Source organism: Passer domesticus, chromosome 32 (genome assembly GCF_036417665.1).
Source record: "Passer domesticus isolate bPasDom1 chromosome 32, bPasDom1.hap1, whole genome shotgun sequence".
Classification (NCBI taxonomy): Eukaryota; Metazoa; Chordata; class Aves; order Passeriformes; family Passeridae; genus Passer; species Passer domesticus.
In genome coordinates this window covers 41,869-63,737 of record NC_087505.1, presented here as the reverse complement: position 1 = coordinate 63,737, position 21,869 = coordinate 41,869, and the positions used below count along the sequence as shown (strand labels likewise).

General features: G+C 63.3%; 5 protein-coding genes across 7 annotated transcripts in view; 2 read left to right on the top strand and 3 right to left on the bottom strand.

Moving 5' to 3' along the window:
- Window positions 1-6,470, top strand: part of LOC135288366 (rho guanine nucleotide exchange factor 11-like) — a 32,140-nt gene extending 25,670 nt beyond the window's left edge. The window contains 10 exon segments of the mRNA XM_064401737.1: window positions 32-202; window positions 667-754; window positions 999-1,097; window positions 1,478-1,548; window positions 1,949-2,155; window positions 2,350-2,772; window positions 3,773-3,865; window positions 4,259-4,410; window positions 5,163-5,406; window positions 6,050-6,470. Of these exon segments, the coding sequence (XP_064257807.1) occupies window positions 32-202; window positions 667-754; window positions 999-1,097; window positions 1,478-1,548; window positions 1,949-2,155; window positions 2,350-2,772; window positions 3,773-3,865; window positions 4,259-4,410; window positions 5,163-5,406; window positions 6,050-6,240 (1,739 nt within the window). The 3' untranslated portion in view covers window positions 6,241-6,470.
- A 624-nt stretch (window positions 6,471-7,094) lies between these two features.
- Window positions 7,095-8,634, bottom strand: LYSMD1 (LysM domain containing 1). The gene is made up of 3 exons (XM_064401742.1): window positions 8,417-8,634; window positions 7,913-8,205; window positions 7,095-7,640 (listed from the first exon to the last, which is right to left on the bottom strand). Exons 1-3 carry the CDS (start codon window positions 8,510-8,512, stop codon window positions 7,517-7,519), a joined length of 513 nt encoding a protein of 170 aa, XP_064257812.1. The 5' UTR covers window positions 8,513-8,634; the 3' UTR covers window positions 7,095-7,516.
- Window positions 8,635-8,695: 61 nt separating this feature from the next.
- On the top strand, window positions 8,696-12,233 carry SCNM1 (sodium channel modifier 1). Of its 2 annotated transcripts, XM_064401741.1 has the most exons (8): window positions 8,696-8,887; window positions 9,458-9,528; window positions 9,617-9,705; window positions 10,257-10,342; window positions 10,689-10,774; window positions 11,442-11,572; window positions 11,653-11,758; window positions 12,006-12,191. In XM_064401741.1, exons 1-8 carry the CDS (start codon window positions 8,711-8,713, stop codon window positions 12,103-12,105), a joined length of 846 nt encoding a protein of 281 aa, XP_064257811.1. In that variant the 5' UTR covers window positions 8,696-8,710; the 3' UTR covers window positions 12,106-12,191. The 2 variants fall into 2 exon arrangements, with proteins under 2 accessions (XP_064257811.1, XP_064257810.1); XM_064401740.1 differs by lacking the exon at window positions 10,257-10,342 and having other exon boundaries at window positions 12,006-12,233.
- Window positions 12,180-16,779, bottom strand: TMOD4 (tropomodulin 4). The gene is made up of 10 exons (XM_064401739.1): window positions 16,401-16,779; window positions 15,815-15,949; window positions 15,584-15,740; window positions 15,018-15,140; window positions 13,957-14,046; window positions 13,575-13,705; window positions 13,289-13,396; window positions 12,956-13,099; window positions 12,602-12,746; window positions 12,180-12,265 (listed from the first exon to the last, which is right to left on the bottom strand). The coding sequence occupies exons 2-10, from the start codon at window positions 15,935-15,937 to the stop codon at window positions 12,243-12,245; spliced, it is 1,044 nt and encodes a 347-aa protein (XP_064257809.1). The 5' UTR covers window positions 15,938-15,949; window positions 16,401-16,779; the 3' UTR covers window positions 12,180-12,242.
- Window positions 16,780-17,631: 852 nt separating this feature from the next.
- On the bottom strand, window positions 17,632-21,854 carry VPS72 (vacuolar protein sorting 72 homolog). 2 transcript variants are annotated; one of them, XR_010351516.1, is made up of 7 exons: window positions 21,659-21,854; window positions 20,883-21,035; window positions 20,695-20,800; window positions 19,894-20,073; window positions 19,289-19,430; window positions 18,018-18,489; window positions 17,632-17,824 (listed from the first exon to the last, which is right to left on the bottom strand). XR_010351516.1 is itself a non-coding variant. In XM_064401738.1 (6 exons), exons 1-6 carry the CDS (start codon window positions 21,773-21,775, stop codon window positions 18,135-18,137), a joined length of 1,053 nt encoding a protein of 350 aa, XP_064257808.1. In that variant the 5' UTR covers window positions 21,776-21,854; the 3' UTR covers window positions 17,632-18,134. The 2 variants fall into 2 exon arrangements, 1 of the variants encoding a protein (XP_064257808.1); XM_064401738.1 differs by having other exon boundaries at window positions 17,632-18,489.
- Between the last annotated feature and the right edge of the window lie 15 nt (window positions 21,855-21,869).

Here is a 21,869-nt window from a genome sequence, read left to right as displayed (position 1 = left end):
AAAATTCCCCAACCCCCCTGGAATTTTTCAGACCTGCACGTGCTGCTGCTGGAGGAGCTGCTGGTGCTGCTGCAGCGCCAGGACGAGCGCTGGCTGCTCAAGTGTCACAGCAAGGGTGGCCTGGGGGGGGCCCCGGACACCAAGCAGAGCTTCAGCCCCGTGCTCAAGCTCAGCTCGCTGCTGGTGCGCTCCGTGGCCACAGGTGGGCAGGGAAATCCTGGAATTCCGGAATGAGATGGGGAAAAAACGGGAATTTCTGGGGGTTTGTGTAAAAAAATGGGGGTTTTCTGTAAAAAAATGGGGGTTTTCTGTAAAAAAATGGGGGTTTTTTGTAAAAAACTTGGGTTTTTTGGGGGGAAATGGGGGTTCATCCCTGTGCTCAAGCTCAGCTCACTGCTGGTGCACTCTGGCCACAGGAGGGCAAGGAAATCAGGGAATTCCGGGAATTCTGGGAATGATACAGGGGGAAACGGGGGGTTTGTGTAAAAATCTGGGATTTTCTGTGGAGAAAAGGTGTTTGGGGGGGAAAAAGGGCTGTGGGAATGGGGGTTCAGCTCAGCTTGGGGCTCATCTGCTCCGTGGCCGCAAGTGAGAGGGGAAATCCCAGAACTCCGGGAATTTTGGGAATTCTGGGGCTGGGAATTTTGGGAATTTTGTCCTTCCTAGACAAGCGCGCCCTGTTCATCATCTGCACCTCGGAGCTGGGACCCCAAATCTACGAGCTGGTGGCACTGACGTCCTCGGAGAAGAACACGTGAGGGGAAATCCTGGACAACCACTGGGATGGGCTGGAAAAGTCCCTGGGGGGAAAAAAATCCGTGGGATGGGCTGGAAAATCCCCTGGGATGGGCTGGAAAATACCCTGGGGGGACAAAAATTCCTGGGAAGGGCAGGAAAATCCCTTGGGATGGGCTGGAATTCCTCCCCGGGATGAGAGGGAGGGTCCCCGGGAAGGGCTGGGGGTCCCGGCTGGAATTCCTGGCTGGAATCTTTTGCAGGTGGATGCAGCTGCTGGAGCAGGCGGTGCAAGGGGCCACCAGGAGCCCCCCGGGGCCACCAAAGCAGGGACAGAGCGAGGCCAGCGGGGACGGGGCCAGGTGGGACTGGGGATGGGATAACGGGATAATGGGAATGGGATAATGGGAATGAGGGGAATGGGATGGTGGGAATGGGAGTGGTGGGAATGAGGGGAGTGGTGGGAACGGTGGGATAATGGGAATGATGGGAATGGGAATGAGGGGATAGTGGGAGTGAGGGGAATGGGACTGGGAATAACGGGAGTAATGGGGAGGGGATGGGAACGGGGACGGAGCTCAGGAGGTCCCCGGTGTCCCCAGAGGGTCTCTGGGATGGGGACTTGGGGCTGCCTGTCCCTGTCCCTGTCCCTGTCCCTGTCCCTGTCCCTGTCCCTGTCCCTGTCCCTGTCCCGGTGCCAGCCCTGTCCCGTTCCCGTTCCCGTTCCCGTTCCCGTTCCCAGCCTGCTGCTGCCGGACCCCGCCGTGTCCCCAGAGCTGGCCCGGGACACCGAGCCCGAGGATTGCTCCTCAGGTACGCGGGGCCTGCCCCGACCCTGTCCCCCTGTCCTGTCCCCATGTCCCCACTGTCCCTGTCCGTGTTCCTGTCCCCTCCTGTCACCTCCTGTCCTGTCCCCGTCCCTGTCCCTGTCCTGTCCGTGTCCCCTTTGTGTCCCCGTGTCCCCATGGTGTCCCCGCGGTGTCCCCTCTATGTCCCCTCTGTGTCCCCACGGTGTCCCCTCTGTGTCCCCGTGTCCCCACAGTGTCCCCTTTGTGTCCCCGTGTCCCCATGTCCCCTCTGTGTCCCCACGGTGTCCCCACAGTGTCCCCTCTGTGTCCCCGCTGTCCCCATGTCCCCTCGGTGTCCCCGCTGTCCCCATGTCCCCTCTGTGTCCCCACGGTGTCCCCACGTCCCCTCGGTGTCCCCCTGGCAGCCGGCAGTGACCCCGAGCCCCCGGGGCGGGCGCAGGAGCTGCTGGAGGAGCCGCGGGGGGCCGGGGCTGGGGACCCCGACCCGGGGGACCCCGACCCCGACCCCGACCCGGGGGACCCCGACCCCGCCCCGGGGGGTCCCGGCCCCGTTCCCGGAATCCCCAAATCCCCGGGAAGCGCCGGAGTGGCCGAGGCAGCGCTGGAGGATGGTGAGAGCTGGGGACAATCCCAAATCCCCCAAATGTCCTTCCCCCATTCCCTGGGGACAATCCCAAATCCCCCAGTTTTCCTTCCTCCATCCCCGGGGGAACATCCCAGATCCCTCTGTCCCCTCCCTCTCTCCCCTATCCCGGGACATTTCCCCTGGAAAACCCCAAATCCCATTTTCCCTCCCCAATCCCAGTGGAGGCCCTGCGGCTCCTGATTGTCCGGCGGCTCCAGGATCCCCGCCAGTGCAGCTGGGAATTCCCAACGTCCGGCCGGGAATTCCCCACGTCCGGCCGGGAATTCCCCACGTCCGGCCGGGAATTCCCCACGTCCGGCCGGGAATTCCCAACGTCCGGCCGGGAATTCCCCACGTCCGGCCAGGACTCGGCCACGTCCAGCCGGGATTCCGGGACGTCCAGCTGGGAATTCCCAACGTCCAGTCAGGAATTCCCGGTGTCCAGCCAGGATTCCGGGATGTCCAGCCAGGAATTCCCAGTGTCCAGTCAGGAATTCCCAGTGTCCACTCGGGAATTCCCAAAGTCCGGTCGGGAATTCCCGGTGTCCAGCCAGGAAGGGCCGGAGGGGCCGGAGCCCAACGGGATCCGAATCAACCGGAAAGGTAAAGGGGGATTGGGGCAGGAATTTGGGGGGATTGGGGCAGGAATTTGGGGGGATTGGGGCAGGAATTCCTCTGGGATTTGGGGTAGGATCGGGAGAATTTGGGGAATTTGGGGTGGGATTTGTGGGGGAATCGATGGGAATTCCCTGCAGTGCCTGCAGGGATCCCTGCTGGGATCTGGGGTCTCTCTCATTCCCAGGATTTGGGGTCTCATTCCCTGCTCCTTTTGGGATTTGGGGTCTCGTTCCCCGGGCGCTGATTTCGGGATGGTGATTTTGGGTTCTGGGTTTTGGAGCTGATTTTTGGGTGTTGATTTCAGGGCGTTCGTTTGGGGTTCTGATCTCGGGATTCTGATCTCGGGGTTCTGATTTTGGGGTTTTGATTTCGGGATCTGATCTTGGGTTCTGATTTTGGGATTCTGATTTCGGGCTCTGATTTTGGGATCTGATTGGGGTCTGGTGCTGGGTGCCAATTTTGGGGTGCTGCTTTTGGGTGCCAGTTTTGGGTCCCAGCTTTGGGTGCTGGGTGCTCGTTAATTTTGGGTGCTAATTAATTTTGGGTGCTCATTTGGGGTTCTGTGCGCTGATTAATTTTGGGTGCTGATTTTGGGGTGCTAATTGATTTTGGATTCTAATGAATTTCGGGTTCTGATTTGGGGTTCTGAACACTAATTTTGGCATTTTGGGGTGCTTCTTTTTGGTGGTGGGCGCTAATTAATTTGGGTTGCTAATTTTGGGTGCTGATTAATTTCGGGTGCTGATTCTGGGGTGCTGGGTGCTAATTAGGGGCGCTAATTAACTTTGGGGTGCTGATTTCGGGTGCCAGTTCATTTCGGGTGCTAATTGGGGGTGCTAATGAACTAATTGAGGTGCTAATGAACTAACTGGGGTGCTAGTTAACTAATTGGGGTGCTAATTAACTAATTGGGGTGCTAATTACCGCATTCCGGTGGCGGGGCCGCTCCCCCTTCCCCTCCCCCCCCCTTTTTTGGGGGGCCCAGCCCAGGAGGAGGGGCTGGAGGAGGCCACGCCCCCACACAGCTGCAGCCAATCAGAGCCCGAGCTGCGGGAAGGAGGCGGAGCCAGCACCGAGGGTAACCAGCCCCTCCCCCACCCCAAAAAAACCCCAAAAGGGCCCCAAAAACCAAAAATGGACACCAAAACCCCAAAAAGGGCCTCAAAAACCCCAAAAGGGCCCCCAAAAATGCAAAAAGGGCCCCAAAAACCCAAAAGGGCCCCCAAAAACCAAAAACGGCCACAAAAAACCCAAAAAGGGCCCCAAAAACTCCACCAGGGGACACCAAATTCCTTCCTGGGGCCACCAAAGATCCTCTGGGGCCACCAAAATATCCCTGGGGCCACCAAAAACTCCAGAAGGGCCACCAGAAACACCCCCAGGAGGGCCACCAGGAGTCCCCAGGGCCACCAGGAGCCCTTGGGGGCCACCAGGGGTCCCCGGGGCCACTGATGTCCCCTGTCCCCTGCAGGGAATTTCTTCTACCTGAGCCTCCCCACGGGGCCCCCCCGGCCGGGAGGGGACAGCAGGGACCCCCCCGGGGACAGCGGGGACCCCCCCGGGGACACGGAGCTGCTCCTGGGGACCCTGGAGGAGCTGCGGGGGAAACTGCTGAGCCTCAGGGTGAGACTGGGGACATGGGGACATCACTGGGGACACTGGGGACATGAATGTGAAACTGCTGAGCCTCAGGGTGAGACTGGGGACATGGGGACATCACTGGGGACACTGGGGACATTAATGTGAAACTGCTGAGCCTCAGGGTGAGACTGGGGACATGGGGACATGGGGACATCACTGGGACATCACTGGGACATTGGGGACATCACTGGGGATGTCACTGGGGACATCACTGGGACATCGGGGACATCACTGGGGACATCACTGGGGACATCGGGGACATTAATGTGAAACTGCTGAGCCTCAGGGTGAGACTGGGGACATGGGGACATCACTGGGGACACTGGGGACATGAATGTGAAACTGCTGAGCCTCAGGGTGAGACTGGGGACATGGGGACATGGGGACATCACTGGGGACACTGGGGACATCACTGGGGACATCACTGGGGACATCACTGGGGACGTCACTGGGACATTGGGGACACTGGGGACATTAATGTGAAACTGCTGAGCCTCAGGGTGAGACTGGGGACACGGGGACATCACTGGGGACATCACTGGGGACATTGGGGACATCATTGGGGACGTCACTGGGACATTGGGGACATTAATGTGAAACTGCTGAGCCTCAGGGTGAGACTGGGGACATCACTGGGACATTGGGGACATCACTGGGGACATGGGGGGGACACTCGGGTGTCCAGGGCTGGCCCAGCCGTGTCCCCGTGTCCCCAGCTGTCCCTGTCCCCCCAGGCCATGGAAGCCGCTCACCGGCAGCTGCTGCGCTCGCTGGGCGGGGGCGACGCCGCCGTGCCCAGTGTCCCCAGTGTCCCCAACAACGTCCCCAGTGTCCCCAGCGCCGTGCCCAGTGTCCCCAGTGTCCCCAGTGTCCCCAGCGCCGTGCCCGGGAGGGCCCTGCCGCCCCCCAGCCCCCAGAGCTCGCCCCGGGGACACGGTGGCACTGCCACCCGCGCTGGCACCGCCACCCGCGGCACAGGTGAGAGCCCGGTGGCACCGTCCCTGTCCCCTTTCCCACACCACACTATCCCCCGTTCATTTCCCATTTCCCCCGTTATTCCCCCATTATTTAATTTCCCATTTTCCCCATTATTTCCCCCATTATTTCTCCCATTAATTTCCCATTTCCCCCATTATTTAATTCCCCTTTTCCCCCATTATTCCCCCATTATTTCCCCCATTAATTTCCCATTTCCTTCATTATTTCTCCCATTATTTCCCATTATTCACCCATTATTTCTCCCATTATTTCCCCATTATTGAATTTCCCATTTCCCCCATTATTTCCCATGTTAATTTCCCATTTTCCCCATTATTCCCCCATTATTCCCCCATTATTTCCCCCATTATTTCCCTTCTTATTTCCCCCATTATTTCCCCCATTAATTTCCCATTTTCCCCATTATTTCCCCCATTGTTTTTTATTTTCCCCATTATTTCCCCCATTATTTCCCCCATTAATTTCCCATTTCCTTCATTATTTCTCCCATTATTTCCCATTATTCACCCATTATTTCTCCCATTATTCCCCCTGCTAATTTCCCATTTCCCCCGTTATTTCCCCCATTATTTAATTCCCCTTTTCCCCCGTTATTTCCCCCATTTCCCCCCTTTTCTTCCAGGCTCCGACGCCCCCCGCCCACCTTTAACCCGGAGGGGGGGGATGGGCTGGAATTTCCCTCCCCTCCCCCAGACCCCCCGGAAGATTTTCCAGGGAATTCCGGCCGGGAATTCCCCCCGGACGGCCGGACAGACGGACAGATGCACTTTGTTGGGAATTCCCCCTTTTCCCCCCCAAAAAAAACCCCTATAAATATGTACGTACGCCCCTCCCCCACGCTGTAAATACCCCCGGTGTCCCCTCCCCCCTCCCGGTGACAATCGGGGGTGACACGGTGACAATCGGGGGGTGGCACCCCCAAAATCCCGGGATTTCCCCCCAAAACCCAGGTTTCCCCCCAAAACCCCGGATTTTCCCCAAATCCCGGGGTTCCATATAAATATTATAAATATCAGAGCCCGGGGGGCTGAAGCTGGGAAGAATCCCCCACTTTTGGACTCGTTTTTTGTGGGATTTGGGGTTTTTTAATGGGGTTTGGGGTTTTTTGAGTGGAATTTGGGGGGGGGGGTTAACGGGATTTGGGGTTTTTTTAATGGGATTTGGGTTTTTTTATAAGATTTGGGGGTTCTTTTTCCCTGGGGGAGGGGTCTCAGATCCTGGGATGGGGATTTGGGGTTTGGAGATCCTGGAGGTGACGGGAGGGGTTCGGGGATTTGGGAATTTGGGGTTTGGGATTTCAGGTTTGGGAATTTGGGGTTTGGGGATTTGGGGTTTGGGGATTTGGGAATTTGGGGTTTGGGGATTTGGGGTTTGGGGATTTGGGAATTTGGGGTTTGGGATTTCAGGTTTGGGAATTTGGGGTTTGGGGATTTGGGAATTTGGGGTTTGGGATTTCAGGTTTGGGAATTTGGGGTTTGGGGATTTGGGAGTTCTGGGATCCAGCCCCGCGGTGTCCCCAGGGGCTGCGATGTCCCCAAATGCCCCTGGGGGGGTGGCAGTGTCCCCAAAGGGCTGTCACACTGTCCCCAGGGTGTCACCCTGTCCCCAGGGTGTGACAATGTCCCCAAGGGGGTGTGACCCTGTCCCCAGGGGTGTCACAGCCCAGCCTGGTGACAATGCTCGGGTTTATTCACAAGCTGGCAGGGCGTGGTGGCACCGTCCCTGTCCCTGTCCCTGTCCCCAGTGGCTCCCAGGTGCCCCGGGGCTGGCCCTGCGGCCCCAAAGGGGGACAGGGAGGGGACAGCAGGACACGTCCCCAAAGTCCCCGTGTCCCCTCGGGGCCCACGGCTGCGAGGAGCGGTGGCACCTCTGGTGGCACCTCCCGTGTCACCTCCCGGGTGTCCTCAGTGTCACATCCTGGGCGTGCCCAGGCTCGGGTTCTCGGTGTCACAGGGTGAAGGTCTCGTCCCGGGTGTCCCCAATGTCCTCGCTGTCCCCGTGTCCCCATGTCCCCGGTGTCACAAGGTGAAGATCTCGTCCCGGGTGTCCCCAGTGTCCTCGCTGTCCCCGTGTCCCCATGTCCCCGGTGTCACAAGGTGAAGATCTCGTCCTCGCTGTCCCTGAGCGCGGCCGCCCGCGGGGTCCTGGTGAGGGGCCGGGGTCCCAGCCGGGCCCCCCGGGGGGACAGAGCGGGGCCGGGGCCACCCCCGGGGCTGCGGGGACACCGAGTGACACCGTGACAGCCGGGGTGGCAGTGCCACCGCCCCGGTGCCACCACACCCGGCTGCACCCGAGGCTCCGCTCCCCGATCTCCTCCCAGTTTCACTCCCTCACTTTTACCCCACTTTTTCCCAAATTTTTCCCAAAAATTTTTCCCAAATTTTTCCCCGGAATTTCCCCCAATCTCCTCCCAGTTCCACCCCAATTTCCCCCCCATTTTTCCCCCCGATTTTCCCCCGGTTCTCCCCGGTTCCCCGGTTCCCACCTGCCCGGGCCCCGCAGCCCCCGCGCCGCCTCCTTGCAGCGCCCGATCTCGGCGTCCAAGCGCCGCAGGAAATCCGAGGCCGAGAGGTCGCGCCGGGAGGGGCCGGGGCCGTCCCGGGGGCTGTCCCCGGCGCTGTCCCCGGTGATGTCCCCGGTGATGTCCCCGGTGCTGTCCCCAGGGCTGTCCCCGGGGCTGTCCCCCGGCGGCTCGCCGTGCCCCGGGATGAGCAGCGTGGCTCTCAGGAAGATCGTGTCCGAGGAGTAGAGGCGGTTGGCGCGCTGGATCTGCTCCATCTGCGGGACGGCACCGGCACCGGCACCGGCACCGGGACCGGGATGGGGACAGGACGGGGACAGGACAGGGACAGGGATGGGGACACGGACCGGGATCAGCAGGCAAAGGAAACCGGGCCAGCACGGGCCCGAGATGACCCCTGGGCTCCCCACGGCCCCCCCTGCCCCCGGTGTCCCCCCGGTGTCCCCCCGGTGTCCCCGGTCCGCTCACCGTCACCCCGTAGCGCAGCGCCAGCCCCGGCAGGGTGTCCCCGGGCTGCAGGCGGTGCTCCCGCGGCGCCGCCCCGGCCCCGCCGCTGCCCGCCATGGCCCGCCCGGGGGTCCCGGCCCGGGGGTCCCGCCCGGGGGTCCCGGCCCGGCCCCGCCGCTCACGGGGAGCGCTCGGCCCCGGGCCCCGCCGAACCGGCGCGGCCTCGCCGCCCCTGCTGGGAGTTGTAGTTCCGCCCGGGCCGCCTCCGCCGCCATTCCCACCGGAGCTTCCCGCGCTCGAACTACAGCTCCCATCATGCCGCGGGGGCCGCGCTGGGCCCTCTCTGATTGGTTTTTCCCCCCGCGCGCTGCCCGCTGTGAAGCGCCACCCGGAAGCGGCGGTGGCGGTTGCCATGGAGACCGCGGCCTAGCGGGCGCCGCCATGTCCTTTAAGCGCGACGAGAGCGACCCGGGCCCGCTCGGGGCGCTGCAGGTGGGGCCCGCACCCCCCGGGACCCCCGGGACCCCTCCCCGGGCACCCCCCGGCACCCCCGGCAGCGCCCGGCCCAGCCCCGGCCTCCCCCGGCTTCACCCAGGGCCGCGGCCTGAGCCCCGCGGTGCCCTGAGCCCTTCCCGGCCCCGAGGCCCCCCCGACCCTTCCCCGCTCCCTTTGTGTCCCCTCACCCTCCCCGGGGTGTCCCCAGCCCTTTCCTGAACCCCCCGGGACCCCCGACCCTTCCCCGGGCCCTTTGTGTCCCCTCCGGGTCCCGCGGGTCCTTCCCCGGCCCCGCTGTGTCCCCTCAGCCCGGCCCGGGGCTGTCCGGCTCTGGGGACAGTGTGGGGCCGGTCTGGGGACAGTGTGGGGCCGGTCTGGGGACAGTGTGGGGACAGTGTGGGGACAGTGTGGGGCCGGTCTGGGGCCGGTCTGGGGACAGTGTGGGGACAGTCTGGGGCCGGTCTGGGGACAGTGTGGGGCCGGTCTGGGGACGGTCTGGGGACAGTGTGGGGACAGTCTGGGGACAGTGTGGGGACAGGAGGTGACGGCGGGCCCCGCTGTCCCCAGAGGCGCCGCGTGGCCGAGCTGCTGGCCAGCGCCATCCCCGAGGACGAGGCGCTGCTGCTGCGCGACGGCAGGTGAGGGTCCCCGCTGTCCCCTGGCTGTCCCCGCGGTGTCCCCGCGGTGTCCCCGCGGTGTCCCCAGAGTGCCCCGTGCTGTCCCCAGGCTGGCGTGCTCGCTGTGTCCCCAGCGGCCCGTGTGTGACACTCTGCAGACGCTGCTGCTGCACCGCGCGGGCAGGAAGCACCTGGACAGTGAGTGCGGCTGTCCCCGTGTCCCCTGCCATGTCCCCTGTCCCCGTGCCCCGGGGTGTCCCCTGTCCCTGTCCCCTGCCATGTCACCTGTCCCCATGCCCCGGGTGTCCCCTGTCCCCGTGTCCCCTGCCATGTCCCCTGTCCCCGTGTCCCCTACCATGTCCCCTGTCCCCGTGCCCCGGGGTGTCCCCTGTCCCCGTGTCCCCTGCCATTTCACCTGTCCCTGTGTTACCTGTACGGTCCCCTCACCCTGTCCTCATGTCCCTGTCCCCTCACGTGTCCCTGACCCTGTCCCTGTCCCCATTCCTGTCCCCCTGTCCCTATCCCCATGTCACCTGTCCCCTCATCCTGTCCCTGTCCCCATCCCTGTCCCCTCGCCTGTCCCCATGTCCCCTGTCCCTGTCCCCATGTCCCCTCACAGCGTCCCTGTCCCTGTTCCCATGTCCCCATTCCTGTCCCCCTGTCCGCGTTGCTGTCCCCATTCCTGTCCCCATTCCTGTCCCCATTCCTGTCCCCCTGTCCCCCTGTCCGCGTTGCTGTCCCCGTTCCAGGCCTGCAGCGTTCCTTCGGGCGCCGCTGGCCCCACGAGGCCCCGCAGGGACCCCAGGAGCCCCCGGGGGCGGAGCCAGGGGGGCAGGTGGGTGTGGCCGGGCTGGGCGTGGCCCCAGGGTGTGACACTGAATGGGTGGGGTTCGATGTGGGTGTGGCTCAGTGTGGGTGTGGTCTCTGTGGGTGTGGTCTCCAAGTGGGTGGGGCCCCATGGTGTCTCCCAAGTGGGTGTGGCCTATGGGGGTGTTGTCCTGGGTGGGTGTGGCCTATGTGGGGGTGTGTGTTCCACGGGGGCGTGGCCTATATGGGTGTGTCCGTGGGGGCGTGGCCTTTGGCCATATACGGAGTGGGCGTGGCCTGGTTGGGCGCGATGGGGGTGTGGCCGCGGTGGGCGTGGCCGCGGTGGGCGGGGCCTGAGCGGGCGTGTCGCGCAGGCGCCGCTGCTGGCCCGGACGCGGCGGCTGGCGCGGAGCGCGCTGCTGAGAGCGGCCCCGTACAGCAGCTGCTGCCGCCGGAACGCGTGAGGAACCGGGGAAACACGGGGAAATGGGGGAAATGGGGGAAATGGAGATAAACACAGGGAAACGGGGGGAAAACTGGGGGAAACGGGCAAAAAAACGGGGGGAAATGGGGGGAAACGGGGAAAACTGGGGGGATGGGGGGGAACAGGGAAATGGGAAAAATGTGGGGGAAAAACTGAGGGAAACGGGGGAAACACGGGGAAAATGAGGAAAAATGGGGGGAAAACACAGGGAGAATGGGGGAAATGGGGAAAAACACAGGGAAAATGGGAAAAAATGGGGACAAAAATGGGGGAAATGGGGGGAAAATGGAAAAAATAGGGGAAATGGGGGAAAACTGAGAAAAATGGGGGGAAAGGGGGGGAAGATGGGGGAAACAGGGAAAAACACTGCGGGAATGGGGAAATGGGGGGAAATAGGGAAATGGGGAAACGGAAGAAATGGGGGAAAAACAGGGGAAACAGGGAAAATGGGGGAAAAGCAGGGAAAAATGTGGGGAAACAGGAAAATGGGGGAAATGGGGAAAAGATGGGGAAAAATGGGAAAGAAACAGGGAAAAAAAAAGGGAGAAGATGGGAAAGGAGCTCAGAGACACCGTGAAAAGTTCTGGGATTCCCAGGAAAGGGAATGGTTTGGGATTCACCCCCTCTCCCGTCCCCCTCCCAGGACGAAGGGCAGCAGCTCCCAGGCCGGGATCCCCGGGATGATCCCAAAGAATCCCCAGACGCCGCCGGAGCCGTCCGGGAACCCCGGGAACCCCGGGAATCCCGAAACCCCCGGCCCCACGCACAGAGAGGGTGAGAGCCCGCCCTTGCAGGGGCTTTCCCGGGAATTCCCCATCCCGGAATTCCCGGCAGCCCCGTCCTCGCTCCCCCAGGCGCTCCCAAGGACAGGAAACGGCGAAGGAAAGGAAATTCCCGGAGCTCCGAGGGGCCGAGCCCGGAGCGGCTGCGGATCCTGCGGCACCACCTGCACCTGCGCAGGTGGGTGGGGTCTGGGAATTCTGGGAAAAACCCCAAAAATATCCCCCAAAAAACCCCCACAGAAATCCCCCAAAATATCCCAAAAATATCCCAAAGAATCCAAAAAAAAAACCACCCCAAAAACCCCAAAAAACCCACAAAAAATCCCAAAAATATCTCCAAAAAAACCCAAAAAAAAAGCCCCAAAAATATCCCAAAAAACTCCCCGAGATCCCAGCGAGTCCCCAATCGGTTTCCTGTGTCCCAGCCGGGGCTGGATCCAGGATCCCTCTGGGAATTGGGTGAAGGACGGGAACGCCGAGTTCGACTCCGACGAGGAGGAGCCGCCACCACTGCCACCAGCCTGACAGCCCCGAGTGTCCCCAGGAGCCCCCAGGAGCCCCCAAGCGTCCCCAGAGCCCCAGGAATAAAGTGGGAATTTTTTGGGACCATTTCTCCACTTCATTCCCTTTATTCCTGAGCTCAGTGCGGGCACGGGGGAATTTTAGGATTTCTTCTGTTGGCGACCTGGGGGGAGAGAAAAGAGGGGGGTCAGGGGTGGGACCCCAAAGTCCCGCCCCTGGTGACACTTGGGGACACTCAGGAGCTTGCTCCAAGCTCTGGGACCCCCAGGTGACACCTGGGGACCCTTGGGGACACCTGGGGACCCTTGGGGACACTCCCAGGGCTCCCTTTAAGGTGGGTGCACCTCTGGGACACCCCAAACCCACCCTTGGGGACACCTGGGGACACTCAGGGGCTCATTGTGAGCTGGGGCCAGCTCTGGCTGAGCCCTCCCGGGTGGGGCCCTGGCGGTGGCCCCGGGGTGGCCCTGGGGACCTTGGGGACCCTGGGGACACTCACGCAGCTCGTTGTTGCGGGTGAGGGCGGCGGCGGCGCGCGCCCGCGGGCCCTGCAGGGTGAAGGTGTAGCCAAAGCGCAGCAGGGACGGGCACTGCTCCAGCGTGGCTGCCATGGCCATCTCCACCGTGTCCCCCAGGCGCTGGCACTGCGGGGACAGCGGGGACAGGGTCAGTGGCACTGCCACACCCCCATCTCCACCGTGTCCCCCAGGCGCTGGCACTGCGGGAACAGCGGGGACACCCTCAGTGGCACTGCCACACCCCCCAGGCGCTGGCACTGTGGGACTGGGGACAGTCAGGTCACTGTCACCTCCCTTGCTGTCCCTGTCCCTGCTGTCCTTGTCCCCACTGTCACCTGGTTGTCCACGCGGATCTCGCTCAGCGTGGGGCAGTGGCCGATGGCCGCCAGCAGCCGCAGCATCCCCGTGCTGGTGATGAAGTTGGACTCGAGGTTGAGGCTCTGCAGGCTCCGGTTCTGCTCCAGCATCTCGGCCACCGCCTGGGGACACCGCGGGGACAGCGCCGTGGCACCAGAGTGGCACCAGAGTGACCCCAGAGTGGCCCCAAAGTGGCACCGCAGTGACACCACAGTGGCACTGTGGGGACACCGCCTTTGGTGTCCCAGGGATGGGTGGACAGGCACGGGGTGGACCCATCTGGGGACACTTGGGGACAGTGGGGGACTCACGTTGGCCACCAGGTCGTTGCTGCGCGTGGCCACCAGGCTGAGGCTGCGCACGTGGGTGTTGGTCTTGATGGCCTGGCAGATGGCCTCCAGCGTGGGGACAGGGATGTCCTGGGGACACGGGGACACGGGGTCACCAGGAGCTGGGAGTGTCCCCAGGGGGCTCAGGGACAGGGATGTCCTGGGGACACAGGGTCACCAGGGGCTGGGGTGGGACCCGGCACCGTGGGGACGCACTGGGGACAGGGAGCACCCTTGGGTGCCAGCCTCACGCGAGCGGAGGTGTCACCTTGATGTTGTTGAGGTTGACGTCCTGCAGCGCGGGGTCGTTGTCCTGCAGCCGCCGCAGCGTCTCGGCCACGTCCGTGGGGTTCGGGGGCTCGTCCGGCACCGGCCGGTACCGGTCCGGCTGCACCACGCCTGGGGCAGTGTGGGGACACCGTGACACCATGGGGACGGGCTCAGGGACACAGGGACATGCGAGTTTGGTCCCCAAATGCTGCCCCAACCACCCCATGGAGGCACTTATCCCCTTGTCCCCAGGCTCTGTCCCCTGTCCCTGTGTCCCTTTGTCACTCACTGTGGATTCCCAGGCTCTGTCCCTGTCCCCGTCCCCATCCCTGTCCCGTTGTCACTCACTGTGTCCCCATCCCTGTCCTGTTGTCACTCACTGTTGATGCCCTCGGTGTTGCAGATGTTCCCGCTGCAGATGGCATCGTAGTACTGCTTGTTACTCATCAGCGTGTACATGCCCAGGATGGCTGCGGGGACAGCGGGGTGGCACTGGGGACATCGGGGGCATAGGGGACACGGGGCACACAGGACCCCGCTGTCCCCCCGGGGAGGTGGCACTGGGAGCCAAAGGGGAGGTCGGGGCTGCTTTAACTGAGGGGACACAGAGGGTGAGGGGGGACCGAGTGTGACACTGTGGGACAGTGCGTGTGACACTGTGGGACAGTGCGTGTGACATTCAGCTGTGTGTGACACAGGGGTGACAGGGATGCGTGTGACACTCGGGTGTGTGACAGTGACACAAGGACAGGTGTGCCGTGCTGGCCCGGTGCTCGGTGTCCCTCCCCAGGTGACAGTGACACCGCGTGACACTCAGGTGTGTGACACAAGGACAGGTGTCCCTCCCCGGGTGACAGTGACACCCTTGGGGACAGCGTTACCCTCGGCCAAGGCCCTTCCTGGTGCCGCTCCCGGCCCCGCGGGGATCCCGGCCTGCGCAGAGCCCGGCCCCGTTCATCCCATGGGAGCCACATGGAAATCCCATGGAAATCCCATCCCACCCTATCAGCTCCCAACCCCATGGAAACCCCAGCCCAGCAGATCCAAATCCCATGGAAGTCCCATCCCAAGTCCATCCTTTACAAATCCCACCCCCATTCCAACCCCATCCATGTTCCCATTCCCATCCCGATCCCATTCCCAACCCCGCTGTCCCGCTGTCCCCACCCACCGGCGATGTCGCACGTCCCATTCCCGTTCCCATCCCATCCCATCCCATCCCATCCCACTGTCCCGCTGTCCCCACGCACCAGCGATGTCACACATCTCAGCCCCATTCCCATTCCCATTCCCATCCCATCCCATTCCCAATCCCAATCCTGCTGTCCCCACTGTCCCCAGCCACTGGCGATGTCACACGTCTCAGCCCCATTCCATCCCATTCCATTCCCATTCCCGTTCCCGATCCCATCCCGACCCCAATCCCGCTGTCCCCACCCACCGGCGATGTCGCACATCTCGGCCTCGGTGGCGTTGGCCAGCGCCTCCTCCAGCTCGGGCTCCAGCGTCACCTGCTCCTCCCGCGGCAGCGCCGGCGCCGCCGCCTTGGGGACAAACGGCTTCCCTGGGGACAGGGACAGGGTCACAGGCGGCGCGGGGACATGGGGACACCGGGCACGGGGACAGGCGGCCTCCCTGGGGACCGGGGACACGGGACAAACGGCTTCAGGTGGCATCACCGGGGTGGCCTCGCTGGGGCTGGCGCTGGGCTGTGACCATCCCGGGGCTGGCACTGCTGTCCCCGGGGGTGACACTGCCAGGGCTGTGACCATCCCGGGGCTGGCACTGCTGTTCCCGGGGGTGACACTGCCAGGGCTGGTGGCCGTGCCCGGGGCTGGCGGGGGCCCAGCTCGCCCAGGACACCCGAGCCGCTGGCGAGGCCGAGCTAAATATACCCGAGCCCGGGGGCCCGGTCCCCTCCTGTCCCCGCGCTGTCCCCAGCCCGTGGCCAGCCTGTCCCCGCGCTGTCCCCGCGCTGTCCCCGCGCTGTCCCCGCTGTCCCCAGACCTTTTTTCTCGCCGGTGAAGGGCACGAGGTCCTGGCGCTCCTCGGCCTCCAGCGCCTGCCGCTCCAGGTGCTGCAGGAGCGCGTCCCGGTCCAGGGGTCCCGTGGGGCTCTTGAGGGTCTGGTCGCGCTGGCGCAGCCCCGCGGGCAGCAGCACGTTCTGGGGACAGCGCCCGTGTCACCTGCTGTCCCCTGCTGTCCCCTGCTGTCCCGCGGCCCCCCGCCCGTGCCCACCTCGGGGTCCATCTCGGCCAGCTCGGCGTCCAGCTGCGCCAGCTCCTCCGGGGACAGCTCCTGCAGGATCTTGTCCTCGTCGATGTCGCGGTACTTCTCCAGCTCCTGCCGGTACGGCGTCATGGCCGCGGGGACCTGGCGACAGCGCGGGGACAGCGGGTGGCACCGATGGGGACACGGGGGGACACGGGGGGCACCCCTTGGTGCCAGCACTGGCGGCTCTGGGGACACGGGGGGACAGGGGGGAGCTGGCCGTGCCACCCCACAGCGGCTGGGGACGCCGAGCACAGCCCAAAAGTTGTCCCCGACCTTTGTCACCTCCCAGGGTCACATCCCGCTCCCGCCTCGCCCCCGGTCCCAGCGTCCCCCCCAAATTCCGGGGTGACAGCGGGGACAAACCGCGAGTCCCCGAATGTCGCGGCCCCGCAAGCGGCGCCCCGCGGTGTCCCCAGAGCCGGGGTGGGGACACAGCGTGGGAATTCCTTTGGGAAGCGGCTCCGGGATCCCCCAAATCCCAAATGTCTGTGTCGGGAGGGGGAGGGGGAGGTGACACCGCGGGGACAGCGCGGGGACAGCGGGGCCGTACCTGGGGCCGATCCCGCGGCCGATCCTAAAGCTCGGGGGGGATCCTAAAGCGGATCCCACAGCCGATCCCGAACGCGGGGCTGATCCCGGAGCCCCGGGCCGATCCCAAAGGCGATCCCAAAAGCCGGGGCCGGTCCCGAAGCTCTGGGGCCGCGCGGGGCATGAGATCAGCGCTTTATTGGGGCCGGGAGGGGCGGATCCGCGCCCGGCCCTTATCGGGAACGGGGGGGCCCCGCCCCGGCCCCGCGGGGCCCCCCCGACCCCACAAACCGCCAGAGAGCGGATCCTTGCCCAGTCCCATAAACCTGCAGGGCTCCGACCCCAAAAACCGCCGGGGGGAAAGGGGGACACGGGGAAAGGTGAGGGGGGCACGGAGCCCTCCCAAATCCCACAAACCCCACAAAGCTCAAGGCGGGTTTGCCCCCACAAGCCCCGAATTCGGGGGGTGAAGGGGGTTCGGAGCCCCCAGATGGGGTTTGGGGGAGCTGGGAATGAGTTTTGTAGGGTCTTCTGGAAAAGGGAATCCCATAAACTTTATTTGAGGCTTTATTTTAAAACTGGAGAAAGGAATCCGGTATTATTGTGGGGTCTTCTGGAAAATAATGGCTTCATGAACCTTTATTGTAGGGTTTCCTGGAAAAAGGGCTCCCACCCCATTTTTTGGGTAGGATTTCTGGAAAAGGGCTCTGCAAACCTCTTTATTTATTGCAGGATCTCCTGGAAAAAGGGGCTCCCACCACCCCACACAAACCAACCCCCAATTCAACTTTATTCCCTCCTCCACACCCCCGGTGAACACTGACCCCAAAAAACGTCCCTCACGTGGGTGATCCCATATCCTTAAATCCCAAATCCCAACATCCCAAAATCCCGGGATTTCAGGCATTGCCAACGCTTTGGAAAGGATCCCCTCAACAAAACCATCACCGCTGTCCATCCCAATAACCTGACACCCCAAACCCCAGATCCGGGATCTCAGGCAGTGGGGACGCTGTGCTCCATGATGATTTTCTGCTCTTTTGGGGAGGACATTCCCACACCCCACATCCCAAATCCCAGCACCCCAAATCCCAGGTGTAAGGCACTGGGAAAGCTCTGTTTGATGACGATTTTCTGCTCTTTTGGGGAGGATGCAGAGTCTGGAGGCTCCCATATCCCAATGCCCCAAGACCCCAAATCCCAGGTGTCAGGTGCTGGGCACGCTCTGCTCGATGACGATTTTCTGCTATGTCGGGAAGGACACTCCAACACCCCACACCCCAACACTCCAAATCCCAGATCCCAAATCCCAGGTACTTGGAACACTCTGCTCAATGACAATTTTCTGCTCTTTTGGAAAGGACACACCCCAAATCCCAAATCCCATCTCTCAGGCACTGGGCACGCTCTGCTCAATGACGATTTTCTGCTGTTTTGGAAAGGACACTCCACACCCCACACCCCAAACCCCAGATCCCAGGTGTCAGGCACTCGGAATGCTCTGCTCGATGACGATTTTCTGCTGTTTGGAAAGGACACCCTACACCCCCACACCCCAAATCCCAGCTCCCATCTCTCAGGCACTCGGAACACTCTGCTCGATGATGATTTTCTGCTGTTTGGAAAGGACACCCTACACCCCCACACCCCAAATCCCAGATCCCAGGCGTCAGGCACTCGGAACACTCTGCTCGATGACGATTTTCTGCTGTATTAGAAAGAACACCCCCACACCCCAAACCCCAGATCCCATGCCTCAGGCGCTGGGCACGCTCTGCTTGATGACGATTTTCTGGCGGCCGGGCCGCGCCCCGGCGCTGTCCCCGGCGCCCGCGGCGGCGGCGGCGGCGGCGCTGGGCAGCCCGTGGGCCGTGACGTACTTGCGGTAGGCCTCGCGGATGATGCGGAAGGCGCGGGCGTTGGAGTAGGGGATGTCGGTGATGGGGTCGCGGTAGAGCGCCGGCTTGTGCGTGACGGGGCAGAGCTCGCGCACCGGCAGCCGCGGCGCCTTGGCCCGCGGGAAGCAGCGCTCGAAGGTGGCGTCGTCGCTGAAGGAGATGAAGGTGCGCGAGCACTTGCCCGGCGACGGCGGCCGCGCCTCGGGGCCCAGCCTGTAACGGGACGGGAATGGGGCTGGGAACGGGACTGGGAACGGGGCCGGGAACGGGGCCGGGAACGGGGCTGAGAACGGGGGCAGGCAAAGGGGGGGATTGCCAAGGGTCTGGGGGCTCAAAGGGTGCAGCTGCAACGGGGGATTTCGGGTTTGTGGTGGTGCCCGAGAACTGCGACTCTCATGGATATGGGATCTCAAAAGCTGTGACTCCCATGGGATTTGGGATCTCAAAAGCTGTGACTCCAATGGGGGATTTGGGGTTTGTGGTGGTGCCCGAGAACTGCGACTCCCATGGGATTTGGGATCTCAAAAGCTGTGAATCCAATAGGGTATTTGGGGTTTGTGGTGGTGCCCAAAAGCTACGATTCCAAAGGGATTTAGGGCCTCAAAAGCTGTAATTCCAATAGAATTTGGGATCTCAAAAGGTGCAGCTCCAATGGGGCATTTAGCGTTTGTGGGGGAAGGACATTCCAAAGGGATTTGGGGGCTCAAGAGGTGTGGCTGCAAAGGAGGATTTGGGGTTGCCAAGGTGGTGCCCAAAAACTGTGACTACCATGGGATTTGGGATCTCAAAAGCTGTGACTCCAATAGGGGATTTGGGGTTTGTTTGCCCAAAAGCTGCGACTCCCATGGGATTAGGGGGCTCAAAACATGCTTATTCCACGGGATTAAGGGGATCAAAACCTGCTTTTCCCGTGGGATTCGGGGGTTCCAAGGTGACAGCCCCAGGTTGGGATTCAGTGCCCAAACCCACCCCAAAACGGGGATTCTGGGATTTGGGACTCGCTGGCACTCACCCCTCCACGTCCACGGGGTCCTCGCGGCCGGGCTCGGGCAGGAGGGGCATGGTCAGGGACCAGTACCGGATCACGGGGCCCACGATCTTCCTCTTCTTCTGCACCTGCTTCTTCTTGTCCGCCTCCAGCCGCTCGTAGTTCTCTGGGGGCGGGAACGGGGGCAGGAGTGGGGAATAGGGGCAGGAATGGGGGCAGGAGTGGGGAATAGGGGCGGGAACAGAGGCAGGAACGGCTCAGCCCAGCACGGCAAGGTTACAGGGCTGCCAGCTCTGATCCTGGGATCCCTGTGCCATTCCCAGTGTCCCTGTCCCAGTAGCCCAGCCCCATTCCCGATTCCAATATCCCACTCCCATTCCCAATATCCCATTCCCAGTACCCCATTCCCATCCCCATTTCCCCATTCCCTCACCCAGGGAGCGCAGGTTGATCTCCTCAGTGATCTTGGCCCTGCCCCATTCCTAGTACCCCAATCCCATTCCCATTCCCAGTATCCCATTCCCCCGTTCCTCACCCAGGGAGCACAGGTTGATCTCCTCGGTGATCTTGGCCTTGTCCCAGTACCCCATTCCCATTCCCAGTACCCCATTCCCATTCCCATTCCTCACCCAGGGAGCGCAGGTTGATCTCCTCGGTGATCTTGGCCTCCTCCAGCAGCTCCTCCTGGGTCAGGGGCCGCTCGTGGCTGGTGCCTCCCTTCTTCCTCTTGGACTGCACCTGGCGCTCCTGGAGCCGCAGGAACGTCTGCCGCGTGTGCTCCGTGGTGGACTGGCGCATGTGCTTCCGGCCTGGAGAGACTCCAGCCAGCTGGAATTCTGGGAATGCTCCCAGGGGATCCCCGGGATCCCAACCCCAGCCCCTGGAGAACCAGGAGCTCCCCCAGAGGATCCCATTTCCAGCTGGGATCGCCGAGACCCTGCTCCCACCCCATTCCCATCACATCCCCGTCCGCATCTCCACCCCTCCCCACCCATTCCCACCCATCCATCCCCATCCCCATTCCCCCCCTCACTGACTCCCCCGTTCCCATCCCCATTCCTGTTCCCGTTCCCCCCCTCACTGTCTCCCCCATCCCCACTCCCATTCCCACCCAATCCCCATTCCTCTCTCACTGTCTCCCCTGTTTCCATTCCCATTCCCATCCCCACCCCATTCCCCCCATCCCCATCCCTCTCTCACTGTCTCCCCCATCCCCACCCCATTCCCATCCCCATTCCCACCCCATCCCCATCCCTCTCTGTCTCCCCATCCCCATTCCCATTCCCACTCCCCATTCCCATCTCCACTCCCATCCCCATTCCCACCCCGTTCCCATCCATCCCCGTCCCCACTCCTCTCTCACTGTCTCCCCCATTCCCCCCATTCCCATTCCCACCCCATTCCCATCCCCATTCCCACTCCTCTCTCACTGTCTCCGCCGTCCTCCTGCAGCTCCAGGGGCAGCCCCTTCACCTCCCTGCCCCTGGCTGCCCGCGGCCCCTCCGCCTTCTTGGCCCGCAGGCTCTGGAGCGGCTCCTGCAGGGCAGAGCGCGGCTAGGAGCCCCAGCCCCGCGATTTTGGGGTTTTTCCCCCCCCGGGGCCCGGCGGGGCGCGGTACCCGGTACGCCTTGGTGAGCACGCGGCGGCGGCGCCGGGGCTCGGCCTCGTCCTGCTCCGAGCCCGGCTCGTCGCCCTCGTCGATGTCGAAGTCCGAGTCCACCTCGTCATCGCTGTCCGAGTGCTCGCCGCGGTACTCGTCATCGCCCGACTCCTGGGAACGGGGAATCAGGGAATGAGGGAATGCTGGGATTGGGAACCAGGAAATCCCACCCAGGGGTCCCCTCATCATCCCCGGACTCCTGGGAACGGGGAATCAGGGAATGAGGGAATGTTGGGAACCAGGAAATCCCAGCCAGGGGTCCCCGCGGGGCTCGTCATCGCCCGACTCCTGGGAACGGGGAATCAGGGAATCAGGGAATGTTGGGATTGGGAACCGTGGGATTGCACCCATCCATCCCCGCGGGGCTCGTCATCCCCCAGCTCCTGGGAACGAGGGGATGTTGGGAACGAGGGATCGCGGCCCAGGGAGTCGCACGGAGCGCTCCTCGCGGGGCTCGTCCCGAGTCCCGGGAATGCCGGCAATGCCGGGAATGCGGGATCCCACCCAGGCTCCCCAGGACTCTCCGTCCCGGACCCCGCGGGGCACGGGGATGGATCCCCCGGTACCCGGTGTCCCGAACCGCGCGGGCCGGATCACCCGGGGATGCCCAAACGCCCCCGTATCCCTGGATAACCGCACATCCCGGGAATGCCCCCGCGCCCGGACAGCCCCGCTCCCCTCCCGCTCCCCTCCCGCTGCCGCTGCCGCTGCCGGTGCCCGGCGGGGCCGCTCGCCTCGTTGAAGCCGCCGTAGGTGGTCTGGTAGAACTCGTCCTCCTCCTCGGCCTGCAGCAGCCCCGAGAGCCGGTTCCCCGCCGTGCGCCGCGGGGCGCGGCCCTCCGCCAGGCTCATCTCGGCGCTCGGCCCGCCCGCCTGCCGGGCCGCCTGCCGGGAGCGCCGAGCGATCGATCGAAGGGCGGGGGGAGGCGCCGCCGCGCGGGGACGG

Excerpts from the sequence above, each read along its gene's own strand:
- VPS72 (XM_064401738.1), bottom strand. The coding sequence starts at position 21,775 with ATGAGCCTGGCGGAGGGCCGCGCCCCGCGGCGCACGGCGGGGAACCGG. Across the intron at positions 21,036-21,658 it reads CCTACGGCGGCTTCAACGAG|GAGTCGGGCGATGACGAGTA; the intron begins GCGAGCGGCCCC and ends CCCCGTTCCCAG. Across the intron at positions 20,801-20,882 it reads TGCTCACCAAGGCGTACCGG|GAGCCGCTCCAGAGCCTGCG; the intron begins GTACCGCGCCCC and ends TCTGCCCTGCAG.
- TMOD4 (XM_064401739.1), bottom strand. The coding sequence starts at position 15,937 with ATGACGCCGTACCGGCAGGAGCTGGAGAAGTACCGCGACATCGACGAG. Across the intron at positions 14,047-15,017 it reads CGAGATGTGCGACATCGCCG|CCATCCTGGGCATGTACACG; the intron begins GTGGGTGGGGAC and ends CTGTCCCCGCAG. Across the intron at positions 12,747-12,955 it reads AGATCCGCGTGGACAACCAG|TGCCAGCGCCTGGGGGACAC; the intron begins GTGACAGTGGGG and ends CTGTCCCCGCAG.
- SCNM1 (XM_064401740.1), top strand. The coding sequence starts at position 8,711 with ATGCCGCGGGGGCCGCGCTGGGCCCTCTCTGATTGGTTTTTCCCCCCG. Across the intron at positions 9,706-10,688 it reads GGGCAGGAAGCACCTGGACA|GCGCCGCTGCTGGCCCGGAC; the intron begins GTGAGTGCGGCT and ends CGTGTCGCGCAG. Across the intron at positions 10,775-11,441 it reads AGCTGCTGCCGCCGGAACGC|GACGAAGGGCAGCAGCTCCC; the intron begins GTGAGGAACCGG and ends TCCCCCTCCCAG.
- LYSMD1 (XM_064401742.1), bottom strand. The coding sequence starts at position 8,512 with ATGGCGGGCAGCGGCGGGGCCGGGGCGGCGCCGCGGGAGCACCGCCTG. Across the intron at positions 8,206-8,416 it reads CGCTGCGCTACGGGGTGACG|ATGGAGCAGATCCAGCGCGC; the intron begins GTGAGCGGACCG and ends GCCGTCCCGCAG. Across the intron at positions 7,641-7,912 it reads GGGCTGCGGGGCCCGGGCAG|CCCCGGGGGTGGCCCCGGCC; the intron begins GTGGGAACCGGG and ends GTGTCCCCGCAG.